This window comes from Ambystoma mexicanum, chromosome 3q, assembly GCF_040938575.1.
Source record: "Ambystoma mexicanum isolate Mex_15411 chromosome 3q, UKY_AmexF1_1, whole genome shotgun sequence".
NCBI classification, from domain to species: Eukaryota; Metazoa; Chordata; class Amphibia; order Caudata; family Ambystomatidae; genus Ambystoma; species Ambystoma mexicanum.
The window spans coordinates 273,814,521-273,832,526 of record NC_090926.1 but is presented as its reverse complement, the minus strand read 5'-3'; the positions used below and the strand labels follow the sequence as shown (position 1 = coordinate 273,832,526).

General features: G+C 47.2%; 1 protein-coding gene across 2 annotated transcripts in view; it reads right to left on the bottom strand.

The window, feature by feature from the left end:
• The window catches only part of RNF41 (ring finger protein 41), a 382,702-nt gene that overhangs the window by 11,740 nt on the left and 352,956 nt on the right, over positions 1 to 18,006 (bottom strand). For both annotated transcript variants that reach the window (XM_069653751.1, XM_069653750.1), the window contains one exon: positions 13,545 to 13,648. In XM_069653751.1, coding sequence (XP_069509852.1) covers positions 13,545 to 13,648 — 104 coding nt within the window. The remainder of the gene's footprint in view (positions 1 to 13,544; positions 13,649 to 18,006) is intronic.

The following is an 18,006-nucleotide window of genomic DNA, read 5'->3' as shown; positions in this document are numbered from 1 at the left end:
CATGGGGGTAGAATTACGACCCCTTCATTTCCCACAGTATTGTCCCCTAAGTGGATTTGGGGTGGTGGAGGTAGATCCACGACCCCAAGGACCAATTGTTTCCAGAACCATACTGGTTGTGAGGGGAGCGGGAGTAGGACTGCCTACGTAAGGATCGACGAGAACCTCCCCCCTCTCTGTTGAAAGGGCCTCTAAAGACTTTGAGCCAAATTACTCAGAGTCCCGTGCTCCTTTTTTGCTGTTTTCAGCGCCTTGTCAACAGCCTTGCCGAAAAAGTTGGAATCCTCCACCGGCTTGAAGGATGCCTGGGTTTCTGGCTTGAACCTGGAGTTCAACTAGGCGTGCCGTTTTAGTAGGGTGCCCTGGGCTAAAGTCCTTCCGCTGTCTCAGCAGCGTCTAGCGTACTTTTAAGAATGTTGGGGTTCACCTGCATGCCCTCAGATACAATCGTAAGCAGGCGAGCCCGCACAGGTTCAGGGACCTCTTAAAAGCCCTCCTGCAGCAGGTTGCATTGAACATCCGAGTAGCTAGCCAACAGTGTAGTGTTGTTGGCTATGCGTGTGGAGTATGATGCAGTAGTAGTAGTAACCCTTTTTCCCAGTGCGTACAACTTTGTGCATTATCAGGCGGTGCCTCGTCTGTGGACAAGAGGACACCTGCCCTCTTAATCGTTGTCGTAACTACTAGAGAATCCGGAGTGGCGTGCCCTCTAATGTAGAGAAGGTTACTAGGGGGAGGGCAAAAAAGCTTTTCCACTCATGGATTAACTGTGCGGGCGTCAACAAGAAAGGAGCAAGGTGTCTTTTTTATAGACATCAGTAATGGGATAGCCTGACTGGCAGGAGGCTTCTCCTTTAAGATGTTTTCAACAAAGTCTGAATCAGGCACTGCCTTCTGCGTGGCAATTTGGAAGTTTCTGGCTGCTTTTTTTTAAGATAGCGTTAAAAGCCATCTGATCATCAACAGGTGATGCCCGACTGACTGGTGAGGGGTTTGGGGAGGCAGTGGAAGTCCATCCATAAGGTGTCAGGGTCCAGGGTAGGGGACTCCCAAGGTTGGTCATCAACCGGTTGGCTGTCCTCCCATCCCTGCGTGGGATCAGTAGAATCACCAAAGGATCATCATCCTGTAAATATGGATCAATATGAACATCATCAGTAATGTCAAAAAACTCCTCTTCATGAGGAGAATCAGAACTCCTCTGGAACTTGGCCATAGGTGTATAAGCGCTCTCTTCACAAGGCAGTTTCAACAAACTTTTACAGTGTCATGATCTCTGCTTCCAAAAGGTCAGGGTTTTCCCAACTCCCTTGGAAGCAGATCCATAACCCAGGTTCTGAGTGCCAACCAGTCCCAATTGGGACCTTTTGGACCCAGTCCTGGCGCCAGTGGCACCAGGCTCATAAATATGCCCAGTCCCAGCGCTGGAAGCGCCGGGCTCATAATGCTTGGGTGGACGTACCTGCAGCAGACCATGCTGCTTACTTGCCTGCCAGTTGAGCCTCTGATCCTCTTCTGTTTGGAACTACTTTTCCTGTTGGGTGGGGCAGGAGCCACTCCCTAGATTCAGAACACTGGAACTCTTCTGGAAAGCAGGAACTCTTTTTCTTACCTAGGCGTGGCTGTGGAAGGAGACACCTAAGCACTACAGGAGGCTATTTAAACCACACCCGATGGATGAATCTTGCTTTGCGTTATTCTGCATCCTCTGCAGCAGAACGTTCATCGGGTCTTCTGCATCAGATCCTGGGCCTAAGGAAAAAGGCTTACCATCCTGAATCCAGTCTTCAGCAACACCTATAAAGACAAGAAAGAACAGGTTAGCATTGTTAGCATTACGGTCTTCAGTGACAGCTCTTCACTTACCTGATCCATCGGCTGTCACCAACGCCTCGCGCTGCATTCCGGCATCTGAAAGACAAAGGCTTACCTACTCTTCGTGCGCTCCGGAGGTCTTCACACTGCATTCCGGCATCTGAAAGACAAAAGCTTACCAACTCTTCGCACGCTCCGGAGGCCTTCGGCGCTGCATCCCGCATCTGAAAGACAAACAAGGTGCGTTTAAAGACATTGGGGAACTTTAAAACTCACGTGCCATTACTCCTTTCCACATCTAACCCAGTGGGTATTCCGGCACCCTGCAGCCGCTCCGAACTTGTACCTGCAAAATAAAAAGACAGTTAGAGCGCATCGTGAAGCAGGCAACAAGCGCTTACGTACGTGCTTCCAGGCGCTTCTATTCATCACACGGGCTCCATCTTCAACTCACTTCAGCCCGTCATCCGCCATCGCCGGAACCCTGCAAAACAAGAAACATCATTACTAAAGACTTTAAAGACATTAGAATTACTCGAAACTTACCGTTCGTGCCCCCTTATCCAGTGAAGAAACTGGTTACCGCACCCTGCCCCGAGGCAGATGGAGAGCACGGCGTTCACTTACCTAAGGTGAGAGCGTTAACCTTTGGGGTTCTACAGGAGAAGAGAAAGGGAAGAAGAGAGAGACATTCAATAACCCAGTTCCTTAATCCCATATTTTCTATCTGCAGACATCTTACCCTTCAAGTCAGACATACAGTGCAGAGGTCCAGCCCAAAGAGCCAGCCGTGTGTTACACATCACCTTTGCAGATACGGTATACGCCCAGTCAAGACCGGCGCCTCTACGGGAATCAGGTGAGCGTTGCAGACAGCCTGTTCATGCACCCCTCAAACTTCTCTGGTTCACGATGAGGAGCCAGGAGTCTAGAGGAGGAAAGGGCTCTTTCTGATGATCTTCTTCCCTAGAAAGTCGAGATTTCTTAACTAGAGTCTTAGATAATGACACAGGACTCAGAGTAATCTTTCTGCCCCTGCTGGCATTTCAACGTGTCTTTCGATGTGTCCCTAGCCTGGTCTTTCTGTGTCACCACCGACATGATCTTCGCAATACTATTGCTGATGTTCGGTGTCACAGGGAGGTTTTGGACTTTGTAGGCGGTTGCGCCGTGGATTTCTTGTGCGGCGTCTGTGCTCTCTTCTGAGGCGTCTCGACATCTGCATGGCTTTTGGTGCTGGCACCCTTACTTTTGGACTGCTCGGACGCATGCCGCGGTCGCAGGGAGGGCTGCTGATCACGGGAATCGTTGGCACCTTGGAACGCTTCGACTGACCTGACAAAGCAGAACTGGGGGTTGTGTACTTTGTGTGGGTATCAGGTGCGTCCCTGTCGCCGGGATGTACATTCCCCATAGCAGGACTCAGGGACGGACGGCTGAGCGAGAACACTCTGACGTAAGGTCAATGGTGTCCGAAGTGGAGCCTTGGTCGTCGCTTATCTCCTAGTCACACTCAGCAGTTGTGGTGGCGGGGGAGCTACTCTTGGCCCATGACATCGCGTAGGCCACCCACCGCTTTACTCGACGCTCTTTAACAGTATAAGGACGTAGGAGCTTACAGACCGCACAGGACGCCTCGTTGTGATCAAGGGGAAGACACTTATTGCACCGACAGTGCTCATCTTTCCATGGGAATTCCTGTTCATAGCTCAGGAATTTAAAAGCGACAACAAAACCAAAGAGACAAAGAGGGGAGAAGAAAAGACATTCTTGAAAAGAATACAACACCCCCAGGCCGCACTCCCCCTACTGTATGGGCCGGCCAGGAGGCCCGGCATCGTGGACTGGAGCACTAGCCGTATAAGTTCTGTTCTCATCGGCCTTCGGCGGTCATACAGGAAACAGTCAAGAAGGGGTTGATAATAGAAAAATGACCGGAGGTCGAGAAATATAACAATATCGACATTTTGTAAGGGATCTGCATAAGGCGACCAGCTAGCTGGGCAGAAAAAAACAATCTGAGGGACCTCGACACGTGAGGGATTTTGGCTAAACTACAAGTCACGTTAGTGATAGTGTTACAGGCACGCCAATGTCGACGTCCCCTTTCGATCCTCGAATGACGAGATGCGGTTACCACTGATGTCGGACTATAAGCACAGCATGCGATTCTAAGCAGATGAACAAGCACCAGACACATTGTATCCCCCCCAGCACTCCATATACGGTGGGGTGTGCTGGCTCACTCAAAATGTAAAAAAAAAAAATTGTTAACCCAAGTTTAGGAAGGGAATTAACAGGGGAGCCCAAAAGGGGCAACCCAGCCTAGGCCCAAAAGTTGCATGAAACTAACTTCAACTATACACTATGCAGAGACATAAAACAGTCACCAATAAAAAGAGAAATGACTAGGTGAGAGGGGGGAAAAAAAAAAAGATTCCCCTTCACCTAGGGATAATATGAAATACTTACAAGTCCAAGCAAAAGGTGCTGGGGTTGACACAGGTCAGGAAGATTGATCATAAACACGAAACTCTTACCTAACAAACTGTAACCGTTAAAATAGTAATGAATGAAGTAACTCAAAAGAAGCATAGCTACAGGAATCTGCAAGAAACATGACTAACCACGATGGCAGAAAGTAGTCAGAGGGACTTCGAAACGCTCCACTGGTGAACACATTTTCCCCCACCCAACAACTTTTTGCCTGAGTTTTCCCATGGCTTTGCAATGCACTGTATCAAACCTATGCCTACATTATTATGTCTTGGGGCCAGAATTTGATTTAAAAAATAAACCTTACCAAGCAGTACCAAGCAGTTAATAAATCTTGAAATCACACCATTACCATATCTTGATGCTGCATTTGTCTGAATTACTGATGATATACTGGCAGAAGGGAGAACGACCTCTGAAGCACACCAACAGCTCTTCAACTATCAAGCCAGTCCTGAGAAAACAGCATTTTTCAAGCTGTGGCACAATACTATTCCATACTATTCCCTAATAACTTCCCTTCTTTCTGTGCCATGGTCTTCAAAGTGCAGAAACATTGTGATAGTCTTGTATCTTTGAAGAAATCACATGGCTCTGAAATACGGTCTTGCGAGCACTGACCATAATTCAAGAGATTCAGTTGGCATGAAAGATGCCACAATATCGATAGACTAAAATAGGCATTCAGGTATATTGCATCCTTTGATCTCCAAGTGTATTGTTCCTCTGGATGGCTGTCATTCCAAACCCCGAATACACAATGAGCTTAAGAATTACATGTGGGACTTCTGTAACGAGAAGCAAAAAAGGTATTTTCAATTTCTCTCTCTGTGTCATTAAAAGCCATTTGGGGCAAATGAAAATAAACACATTTTAATGCTGCATGTTGTGTATGTGATAAAGATGCCCCAGAAGATCTATTGGACTATTTTTTACCCTATGTATTCCAGACAGAGCAAAAACTTAACTCCAGTTATTAAGTGTGTGCACTTTGGAGCAATACCGCCCAGTCCTGCTGTTTTTACAAATGTTACCTTCCCGTTTATCATTGAGGAGTTTTTCATTTCTGCCTGCAAGATTAGTAAATGTAAAATAAAGCTCTTGTGATTTTAATGTTGGAATACAGTTAATGCTTTTACAAGTGAGACTTTATCCGAAATCAAATGGTTTGACTCTCATCCAACTCTTTCACTTCTGGCTCCACTCTTCCTTCTTTATTCTTGCTCAATGTCAGTCCTCTCTTCCCGATCTTGCCCTTCTCTAACTCCGTCCTCTCCCAGATACATCCTTCCTCTTCAGTTATCTGCAGCTCCATGCGGTCATCTTCACTCTGAACTCCGTGTTGCCCCAACTGGACCTGTAGGATTGGCGGACTTGCGTGCAAATTAGGGCATTAAGGGCCTTACTAGAGACACCTATGCAGTGTTGGTGGTGAACACTCGTCATAGACTATTGGTAAGTGAGCCCTACTCCTTGTAATTCACAGTTTGTCCAGGAGGCTTTATCTTGGTACCTACCATCTTGGAAGCAGGTGACCCTGTCAAAGCAGCTGGATAGTATAGTCTTGGCATCCCAGGATATATACGGGGTTGTTTGTGAATAGATTTTGTGGGACAGTAAGACAGCAAGGCAAGCAACCTCCCAATTGTCTCCTGCTGCAGCAAACGCTTGGTAAGGCTGCATCTGCAGTTCAAACTGCGCTCCCCATCTTTCGCCACCATCTCATTTAGAAATTGTGCAGGACATTTTCAGTTGTATGAACTGAACTGTAGAGTGCAGTGATAGAATTTGACCCTGTATTCACTTTGTTCCGAGACTACATCATGTGTCAATGCTAGTCTTTCAGTAAACAATCTATTCTTATTACTTTGTAAAAGTTGACTTAGAGTAGCAAAGATTTATTTTAAAGTGGCTATCCACAGGAGTCAACTTGGGGGCTGATTTATGAAAACAGTAGCGATCCCTTTCAGAAACTTGAAGTTGGTGAGGCTACATCACACATGTGTATATTCTTCTATGTTCTTTGAAGAAGGAGCTTGGAGCTCTCCAATCCTAGCAGATGTAATGGATGTAAGGCTGTTTTCCAAGTTAAACTCTAAATCGCAGGATGCCATATGCTTGAAGGGTTTGTGCATTAGAGAAGAAAGGACCACGTTTAGAGCCCACCCTCTACCTTTGATGCAGAGGTTATCGAAAAGGAGGATGCAAGCAAAGAAGGCCTTTGAAGTGTCTACAAATAGCTTCGTTGGACAGAGAAAATGATTTTAGATCCTTCTTCAAATAGGCGCCAATAGCAGACAAGTAATGTTTGCAAGTATTGACCTTTACTCCTGTAGATGGGACATAAAGGACATGACATTATCAATTGAAGCCTTTAGAGGGTTAAGACTGCAGTCCAGAGCCCAATGGCAGAAACGCAGCCATTTACTACAAGATTGTTTTCCTGTTTAAGCTTTTCTGGAGGCTGACAATCTTCAGGTTCTGCTCTTATAAACAGAGATGAGAGAAGGTCAGCTCCTCAGCAACCAAGCCTTCAAGTTCAGCAATTGAGGGAGGGGTACCTTCCCAATCTGTTGAGTCAATCGATCCGATAAAGGGAGATCTAACTTCGAAGTCCCTGCTAGTCCCAGGAGATCCGAGAACCATATCTGGCGTGGCCAGAACAGGGCTACAAGAATCAATGTTCGATTCTGGGACATTCTGAACTTGAGTAACATCTTGTGTATCAAGCAAGGTGTAGGAAACAAAGTGCTTTGTTCGACCAATCCAGCTGTAGGGCATCTCCCAAGGAATGACGACCCAGGCCCTGCTTCGAAGCAAACTGATGGCAGAGAGCATTGTACTGTGTGGCAAAGAGGTCCACTGCTGGGTGGCCCCACTTCTGAAAAAAATCGTCTTTACTACTGACAACTTCAGTTCCCATTCGTGAGCAGATTCTAGCCTGCTGAGCTTTTCTGCTAAAACCTTTTCCTCCAGATGGGATGCCAATAGGAAAATGCAATTGTCTATGTCCCAATACCATAATTTCTTTGCAAGTAGACAAGGGAACAGAACGAGTCCCCCCCGCCCCCCACCCCCTGCTCGACAAACATTGCAGTGATATTGTCCATAAGAAATTTGCCCACCTTTTATTGAAGGGAGGGAAGAAAGGATTTCAGGTGTAATAAGTGGCTCTTAGTTACAAGACATTGATCTTTCCTGGGCTAACTAAAGGCGATGTGCGGTGAGATCTTGACAGTGGCACCCCACCCGTACTAGGACAAGTCTGTTGTAACCACAACGTGATGGCAACGAAAGGGATACCCGACTGATAGGTTCTACGGAGAGTTACACCAAGTCAGAGAATCCTGAATCTGACTCACAATTTTAATTTTCATATCGTGACAATCCAGCAGTTGGTTCCAGTTGCTGGCCAGAGCCAGTGGATGGTCCTCATTCGAAGACTTGTGTGGGGGACTAGATTGATGCAAAAAGCAATTAGCCCCAAGTCTTTTAAACCACCATGCTGACAGAAGCGGATGTGCTCTGAATACAGAGATGACCTGCTGAATTGCTGCCACCCTCTGACGGTGCAAAGACCCTTTCTTGATTCGAATCCAGTACCGCTCCTAGAAACCGCTCCTAGAAACTGAATACTTTGTCAAGGAATGAGTTTTGACTTTGCCACACTTGCTGAAAAGCCTAGATTGAAAAGAGTGTTATATGCTAGTTGCATCTTTTGAAGTAATTCCCCCAGAGATTGACAATCGTCCAGGTATGGGTATAGATGCACCATATTCAACTGTGGGTGGGCTGCCACAGCCCCCAATCCTTTGGTGAAGGCTCTGAATTGAGCATAAAAGGCAGGCAAGTGCATTGGTAATGAGCCTTCCCAATGGTGAACCTCAAACTGGCGGTGTTCCTTTAAGATGGGAATATGAAAATAGGCATCTTGTAGCTGTATGAATAACATCCAGTCGTTGCTCTGGAGAGAAGTGAGAATCTGGAGGTAGTGACCATATCGAAAGTCTCGATCAGGAGAAACTGGTTTAGAACGGTAAGATCTAGAATTGGACAAATCTCGCTGTCTTCTTTGGGATTATAAAATAATGGGAGTAGAACCCGTGACCCAATTCTTCTGGACCCAATTAGATTGCTCCCAAGGAGAGAGGTTTTGGAACTGGAGGGGGAAGATGGCAGAGTAGCATGAAGGTCCAGATAGTAGCCTTGCAGATGATATTCAAAACCCATTCCCCTTGGGTGATTTATTCCAACTGCAGAAGAAAACTGGCCATCCTTCCTGCTACCAGGGATGTATTGTGCCTTGATAGTAACAGAAGCCGATGGAACCTATATCCCCGGATGGAAGTCAGACATCTTTTGTTAAGAGGTGGAAGAAGGAGTGACCCCTTATTTTGGCCTGTAGCTTCCATTTTTAGACGAATGGTAGGATTTTGCAATTGTGGAAGAACCACCATTTCCCTGAACAAGTGGCTTGAAGGATTTGTAATTTTGGCAATAAGGTTGATTCACTGAGATGGAACAGTAATTTAGCTGCAGTGACCCTGGCTTTGAATTTCTGAAGTACCTAATCGGTGGAGGGATCAAAAAACGTTTGTCAAAAGGAAGGACCAAAGCCTTAACCTGGATGTCTTGATCGAGTGAAGTGGCTGCCCATAATTGCCCTTACAGTGGTGTCTGTTAAAGCATTAACCTGAAGTTGTTGAATGGCTGCCTCTCTTCTTTCTGAAACCCAGAAGTCAAACGCATCCACCACCTCTTGAGGAAACAGATCTGTGAAGTGGTTATAATTTCCCCAGTTTAGGATATTGAAGCCTGCCATCAGAGTAGCAGTGTTAACGTTTCTGTGTTGAAGAGAAGCATCAGCATAAAGTGTCTTCCCTTGAGCTTCCCAGGCTTCAGCATTTGTATCTAAAACTATAGGAGAAGGTGCAGGGCCTTTACCGTTAGTACCCAAGGTCGATTTCCCATAAGCACAAAAGGCTCCTCTTTAGGCACCTTGTACTTGGTAAGGACTTGGAGCTGGGAGGATCAGAGTGAGGTTTTCCCCGACGAGCCATGTCCTGTTCCATAAAATTCCATAGGTAGTGGGGTTTTAGTTTGCTTAGAAGGAAGTTTCCCCGGAACACCTGCAGTCTCAGGTTTATCTTTAGGTGTGATTTCTAAGGCTGGCCCTTGTCACAATGTAATGGAACACCTTTGAAGGAGAAATGGATGTGGTGTCGTCATCTGTAGATGTGTCATTGGACACTTTTTGCGAGGAGCAGTATCCTCACAGTGTTGACATAAGGGTTGGCAAAGGTGCTGACTCTTATAGGATCCACTCCGAGGAGGCATGACAGGGGTCATCTTGTCCTTAATGTGTTGTGCCAAGACTTCCAAAAAAGGCTCAGATAACAGTCTCACAGAATGTATTGGTAATTTCATTACCCACATCCAACGGTTCAGACTGATTCTCTTCTAATCTATATGGAGATGTTGAGTCTAACCTAGCAGCTTGATGAGCCGGATTGTAAATGTTGAATACCACCTGTTTGCGTACTTTAATATTGGTTAAAACCAGCTGTGGACCTGACCGAGTTGTTGGGATCTGCACCGGTTCCGCTTGGAGAAAATTGCGGGCCAATTTCTGGAGTATTTGCCCTCACTGGAGAAAAACATTCTTCAGGAGGAACTGGGAAATATTTAGAATAGTGAAATTCTTCGAAGTCCGAAATTAGACTGATACGGTTGTTTTGACTCCGATACCGAAGGCTAAATTTTGTCAATGGATGATTATTTGTGCTTCCTTCGAGAAGCTGGTACCGAGCAGAGTCTCAAATGAGAATGCTTATGCGTCTGAGAGGACGTGTGTATTTCGGTACTGAGGAGTCAGACTCAACTGTAGTAACCAAAGTAGCATGTTTTTCTTTTGGTACCAAAGTGCTCGAAGATTTGATTGAGGAAGCCAATGTGGCCAATGTGGCCAAACCAGGGACCAGGAATCGGCCAGTAGAGTCAACCCTGGAGGCTTTCGCCTCTTAAGCAACCTGTGCGCCTGTTCGGATAGCCAAGGCAGATTACCGTTTCCCCTTGTACCATAATTACTTTGTCAGGGGTGAACACACGTGGTACTGGGTGGATCCTTTCAGGTCCTTTCCCCATCTGGGGGTACTCTGGTGCAAGCATCCGGGGTCTCCCCCTAAACAGTGCTTTCAAGACCCTGGAACTGAGGAGGTGGTCTACACACTGGTCCTAAGGGCAGGTGCTGAAACGCACACCTCACCTGCCTCCTTCCTGGTCCGTACGAAGTCCATGGTTGCCTTCAGGACCGGTCCAGGTTGTGACCTGGAAAGAACACTACTACGCATAGACCTTGAGTGAATTCCACAGCAGAAAACAAATGTACTCACTGGGTGATCGATACCCTGGCATCGGACGCAGGCATGATGGGGATCGGCCTCAGAGAATTGCTTCCTACAACGGATGAATTGTTTGAATCCCTTAGTAAACGGCATAGGTCAGGAGGGAGGCAACACGTTTATAATAATGAAAAATAGGAGTAAACCAATTGCATGAAAAGATGGGATGGACAGATAAGTAACACCCCAAAAAGGGGGAGTCATGGAGCGCAATGAATGACAACCTGCTCAGTGTGCGGAAAAACAGGAACTGGGTGTGGAACATTGGTGATGTAGTGGTGAGAGTGAAGCACGCGTGACGTAGTCTCACCAACTTCAAGGTTCTTAAAGGAACAGCCATCTTTTTTAGGCAGCTTTGTCCAGTCCTCCCCGCCTGCGCATAGAGGTGTACCCAACCAGTTGGGAAGGAGGGAGAGCCACAACGTAACAGAAACGTACACATACAGCCTACTACCATTCACCCAGGTGCTGCCGATTGCCTCAAGGTTTCAATCATCCATTTAGTAATGAAAATGACAATCTGGATTACTGTAGACCCACCAAACAAACATCCACTCACCTGTCATCCATCCAGAAGGTTGTATGGAGATAGGCAGTCCAGAGGCATGGAAACAGACCTTGCAACTTTGTTACCCTTTCAGCGTTTCGTTTAAGATGTAAACTAATCTACAAGCAGGAAATTAATAGGACTGCATAAACCACTTATGGATGATGTTGGACAATTTGAGAGTTCTTGCACCCCCCCCCCACCTGTATTAGCTGATCGGGCAGAAGCGCTGAGTCATGTATCTTATTTGCATTGTGGTTTTAGTGATAGATGATCCCAGGGAGGACCTCAGACCCCTACCACTTCACAGCACAAACAAGATCATGGTAAAATGCTTCATTCTACAATGCCTGCTCAATCTGCCAACACACAGGATGATGGTTACTGGCACACCCTTAACTGCCAACTCAACTCCGCCTACCCATCCACAAAAGGATGGTATGTGAAAGAAGCTTGCAGTTCCACGGTTTTAAAAGTACCTCTTTATGTTTGAGAGAAGCTCACACTGCCACCTATATTTGGGTAGTCATCAGTACTAATGCTCCCTTTGCTGTACTGGTTTCTTTGCTGTATCCACTATGTGTGAACAAAAGAGAAAACCCCTTATGCTGCCAAAAAACTAAATTGCAGCAGGATATAAAGACACAGAGCCACTACCAGGCAGTGAGTTACACAAGAAACTGCAGGATGGCTGGCAAACAGACTACAGATGTCCTATGGGCACACTGTACTGGGAGATTTATGGACATATTACACAGCATTACATCTTCAGTGTGGCCCTGGACCAGGTCTCACTTACAAAAAGGTGTTGTGAACCTGTAGGGAAAAGAAATTGTCAGGACACTTACTGGATCAGATATTAGGACTTTTAACCTAAAACACTCATGCACAGTCCTCGTTTTCACTTTGCAATGTAGGACTTCCAATTTTGCTTTTCAAGTTAGCACCCTGCTTGGGAGAGCCAACAAATTGGGTGGCTGGGCACGCAGGCTGAAACCAGCAATATCAGCCCACGTTTCAAGCTGCCTGATGGCCAGTTCTCCCAGCTGCCATCTCCCCCCAGACAATTTTTTGAATGATTCCCCTGCCCACTTAGCTCATTGTGGCAGTAGCACTCGCAGCCACCTCTGCCTTCAATTTTTTCTGCGCAAGGCGGCCATTGAAAGGGATGTACGGAGCCCCGCCTTTCCTTTCCATGGCGGCCATCTTTGAACAGTCTGTTCCATGAACGGGACACCGCAAGGAGATCCATTCACTGAACGAAAATACTTTCAATTAGCCCCGTCCCAGTGTATGGGATGGGTGCTAATGGCGTTAAGCGCCCAGTCCAAGGGATGTAACGGATGGTAATGGCCCGGGCCTTCACTCAAGCCTTTCCTTTGTGCCACCAGGTTACCACCACCAGTTCCAGCCCTTGAAATGGGCGCTTAACGTCCCATTAATACAGGAGTATGTTTCAGAATGAAAAGAAAAAACAAGGACTTGATTAACATCTCCTGAAAGACAAGGGCATTTATGCACATGTGAATTATGTCCCTCCTAAACGATCTCCAAAACAAGTGGATTGCAAAGCCTGCAATATTCAACGTTGACAGTGACAACCCATCACTTGAAGTGGTCCGAGCAGCAGGCCAATTTTAAGACCACATTTATCCCCCCACAGGTTATACATTTATCTAATAAGGAGTTGCTAATTTAAAATTAAATGTTTTTGACAAAATGAGAAGGTAAAAGCGACATGTGTACATGGATTGGCAACTTGAGAATCAATTCAGTTATAGTATGTGTGCAGATATTCATGCACGTATTGAAAGTCTGCACAAACCGATTCAACACAGCCAGTGCAAATCTGCTTTTGAGAAATGATTGGGACACGCTAGATCACTGGAAGCTGGTCGATAACGGCATATACAGAGTACAGGAGCTGGATAAATGCAGTTGACAGAATAAGTAACAAATGATTGTGCAACCCAAGAATAACTTGCCTCAGTAGAGCAACAGGACCGAGGTACAGGAAAGAGGTAGGCACGATACAGACAGGCTGGCATGGCTAGCAATTCCAATTTGTGATCTTTGCTGTGCACATTTTGTTTTTGCCTGGCCACATCCAAGACGAGCAATGATTTGAGGAAAGAGGACTGGGCATAACAGTGTTTCAAGTCTCTGTAACCTCATTGATACACGGCAAGAGCTGCCATGTGTCTTTAATGGTGCCACCTGTTTTTTTACGTTCCCCATTTGTAACCAAACATTCCACCTTCCGCATTGCCCACCCAATTACTCACTCTAGGATCTCATTATACTCTATTGTCTCTTCCAGGTTCTGCAGGTTGGGATTCACACTTCGGATAGCTCGCATGTAGGCCTTGAGCAATTGAATATCCCGTTTCTATAATAAAAGGTAGAACATATAAATTAAAACAGCGGAACAAAGAACAGGGCCAAAACAGAAAAATCACAGGTAGAACTGGTGTATGCCGAGTAAAGTTGCTTATTCCCAATCCTAGTTCTTCAGCATTGACATCTATCAGAAAATTACATGTTTCGAATAATTCCCTATTCGGCACAGAACCCAATACAATTCGAATTTCAATTGAACACCAAAAAAAGGCATGAATTAAGTATCCCATTCATCTATTATTTTTAGGCTTTTGCCTCAGTCAGTCTATCAGGTAGGAGAGCGCCTTGGGTCATCTCAGGTTCTTTGGTGTAGAGTTAACAGTATTATTTCAGGGGAGCTTGGGGAGGTTCATGTGAACCTATGAATATGTATCAACGCTAGTCAAGTATAATTGCAGGTAAGTAACCCTTCTTCTGCAGCTTTATATGTTTGATACAGTCGCCTACTGTGAACATAAGGAAACTATGAATACTGAATTAATTGCAGCTGGCTGTGTGGTAGCTCTTCATAAAAAGCTCTCCATTGCCTCGTCTAACTATGGGAAAAAAAGTTTTTTCCAAGAAATATTACAGAAGCATATCAGCCTTGATCTGTAAGCAGTCATTTGATTTTCATGTTCATTTAATGGCATGCCTAAATGCATTATCAGCGTCAGTGAATTGATGCCTTCCTCTTGAGGTGTCAATATACAAACGTTTTAATATTCCGAGGTAACAACCCAGACAAGTTATCAAATTTCTTGCAAATCCTCAAGATCGTTCCTAAAACACAGACTTCGAAGATGACAACCTTTTTGGAGGTTTCAATTTCTCCAATAACTTTAGCTGCAAGTACAGTTCTCATTAGCCAGGAACATGGTTTGTTTTTTGAACCTGGCAGTTCTGCTGCTTTTTAAAAAGCATCTAGATGCTTAAACTAAAAGCATGCCTCCATTTTTGAAAGAAATGCCTTAAAACAGGTTTTAAAAAAATCTCATCTATCCAATGGCAAAGTGGCTTTTGAAGTGAATTAAAAACATTTCTGTTTGCATCAAAAGATGATCTCGCTGATTCTGCGAGCTGAGGTGAGGCCCACTAGAAGAGCTGTCTTCATGGTAACCAGCCTGATGTCCGCAGACGCCATTGGCTCAAATGGTTTGTGCGCCAAGGTGCCCAATACAACATTAAAGTCCCACACCGGGTGTGGTTTCTTTATAGGCGGGTAAAGCCTGTGGAGACCCGCCAGATGTCTCTTGACCACCGGGTTAGAGGAGGAGAAGAGGCCTTCCTCAGAGTTCCTGTAAGCCCTTATGGCTGCCAGATAGGTGCAGCATGTATCCACCTGTACGCCCGAATGGGCGAGGTGCACCGAAAAAGAGCACGTCATCCAAAGTGCACTTAGATTTCTCTGGAGTCGGTCCAATAACAGAATCTAGACCATTTACTCTTAAACTAGCTCCTAGTAGCCATACTTTTAGCGCCCTGGATGATCTCCAGGTTAGCCTGTGAGAGGCTCAAGTGTTTCAATGTGACCTGCTCAGGAACTGCGCTGCAAGGGCTAGTTTGTGAGGACCAGGGTGGAGAACCGTGCCCCCTGCTTGGCTAGGAGCAGAGTAGGGCCCAGTGGTAGGCGAATAGGTGGTTTGTCCGAGAGGCTTAGTAGCTCGGAGAACCACCGTCTCGCCGGCCACCAAGCAGCTATCAAGATGATGCTGAGGTGCAGAGATTCCTTTATCTTGCAGATCACCCTGTGGACCAGGGGTGTGGGTGGGAAGGCGTATGCCATCACGTCGTTCCATTGTATCTGGAACGCATCATCTAGGGAGCCCAAGCCCTGCCAGGAGTCGAATTGCTGGCATTTCCTGTTGTCCCGAGATGCAAACAGATCCACCTGGGGGAGCCCCCACCTAAGGAAGATGTCCTTCAGTACCAGGTCATTTAATTGCCATGCATAATTGTCCGCCCCCACTCTGCGAAGCCTGTCCGCTTCCAGGTTGGATTCCCCGGGAGGTGGACAGCCCTGAGGTAGATGTTCTCCAGACCCCATTCCCACATGCTGACTGCGCAGTTGCACAGCGAGGGGAGCTTGTACCCCTTGCTTGTTCACATAGTACATGCGGGTGGAGTTTCTGGATAAGGACCGTCTTGCCCTCGATGAGAGAAAGAAAGGCCTTGAGAGCTAGCCAGATGGCCAGAAATTCTAGCCAATTGATGTGGGACTTGTGCTCCCGTCTAGTCCAGACACCATGGACAGTGGTTGTCCAGGGTGGCTCCCCAGCCCTCTAGGGAAGAGTACGTAGTCACTGTGAGCTGAGGGGCTGGTTGCCGGAAGGGCTTGCCCTGCCGCAGGTTGAAGTCTGCGGACCACCACTCAAAGTCTGAGTTGAGAGAGAGGAATGTTGACCGTCTCCGCCCGAGAGCCCCTCTCCTGATACCATGAAGCTGCGAAGTGCAGCTGTAATCTCATCCTGAGTCCCGTGTGGAGTACAACCAACATGACTGCTGCCATGAGACCCCAAACAGGTGTTGGTACCACCAGGCCGAGGTGACTGGCCTGGAGAGGAAGTGAGCTGTGGCTCTCTCAATGGCTGCAATCTTGTCCTCAGAGGGAAAGACTCATGGCGCTCACGTCCCAGATGAGGCCCAAGAAGGTCAAGGAGAGACCTCGACATTGATGGTGAGCCCCAGGTCATGGAGCGTGTTCATCAGTGCAGAGGCAGTATAGTGTACGCTTCCGGAGAGTTGGCCCAGATGAGACAGTCGTCCAGGTATGGGTAGAGTTGATGGTCCTGAGGAGGGCTGCCACTGCATCCATTAACCTGGTAAATAACCTTGGTGCCGAGTTGAGACCAAATGGTAGCACCTTGTATTGGAAATGACAGCCCAAGATCCTGAATCGCAGTAAGGAATGATGGGCTACCAAATCGGGACGCGTAGATAGGCATCCTTCAGATCCAGGGACCACATCCAGTCTCCCATGTCCAGTGTTTCCGCAATAAGAGCTGGCGTAACCATGTTGAATTTTTGTGGAGGGAGGGAGAGAGAGAGAGATTGAGGGTGGAAAGGTCCAACAACTCTCAGGCCAGCCTGGTTCTTTTTCCGTATGGTGAAAATCCTGGAATAGAAGCCCATGCCTCACTGGGAGGCTGGGACTTCTTCCACTGCCTGGCTCTTGACGAGCGACCGGATCTCAGCCAGCAGAGTTGTCCCAATCTGTGGGAGAGGAGGGGAGGAGGGAGGAGAGGAAGGAACCGGTAGGCAGTACCCCGTGGAGACTACAGAGAAGATCCCGGGGTCCGAAAAAGTCTGGTGCAAAAATTGCGTGTTAAGGGCAAGCCTGCCCCTCCACCGGAGACACGTGGACCCGAAGGGACGTGTCATGCTTTTTTTCCCCACTAAGGCTGCTGTGGAGGAGAGGGATTGGAAAAATCCCTTGCCCCCCGCCCCTTTAGTTTCCTCCAGTGTTGACTCTGAGAATGCTTGGGTTGCCTGGACCTTTGTTCTTGGAAGCCCCGGAACCCGCCAAATGCCCACCCCTTGTCAGAGCGTTGCTGTGACTGGGTGTAGGCCTTGGTCATAATGTGTGTTCAGGCATGGTCTTCGTAAGAATCGATAAAGATTTTGCGGTTTGCAAGCTGTTCTTTTTACCCAATTCTTCATCTGTGGTGGAGTGGAAGAGGTCACTGCCCTCGAATGGACTGTCCAATACACGTTCCTGGACATCGGGATTAAACCTAGTAGCCCGGAGCCAGGCTGTCCTTCTCATGTCCGTGGCGATGCAGATGGCCCGGCAAGAGGTATCGATGTGGGTCATGGTGGACTGATGTCCTGCGCTGCCAGCTTGGTTTCTCCTAGGTGCGCCTTGAAGCGTGGTTGGCTTTGTGCTGGAAGTTCCAGGAGGAATGTCTGCGATTTCCCGCTAGAGCCTTTGGTTAGCGGCAGCCAGCATGGCATCAGTGTTGGCTTGATGCAGGTGCAGAGAGGTGTTGGAGTATAGCTTTTTTCAGTATGCCTCCAAGACCTTGTCCTCCTTGCCTAGCAGTGTCAAGGACGAGGTGGCCGAGGACGACAGACTTCGAATAGAGTGATGCTGCTGCGATCACAGAAGAGTGTGGTGGAGGATGCACCGAAAGCAAGTGTGTATCCCCCTCCATTTGCCTATACTTGGCGTCTAGGCGCCGGTTGGTAGGCTGGGCAGAGTGTGGCTTGAGCCACCGCTACCTTGGGCTGAGGCAGGCCCAAATATTCTGCCAAACCTGCATGGCATTCGTGGAAGGCCCTGGCTGAAGATGGCATGTCGGGGGTCCTCTTCCTCGTTCACCAGCGTGCTCGGAGGGTCCGGAGCTGGTGGAGGAGTACTGGGCGCCA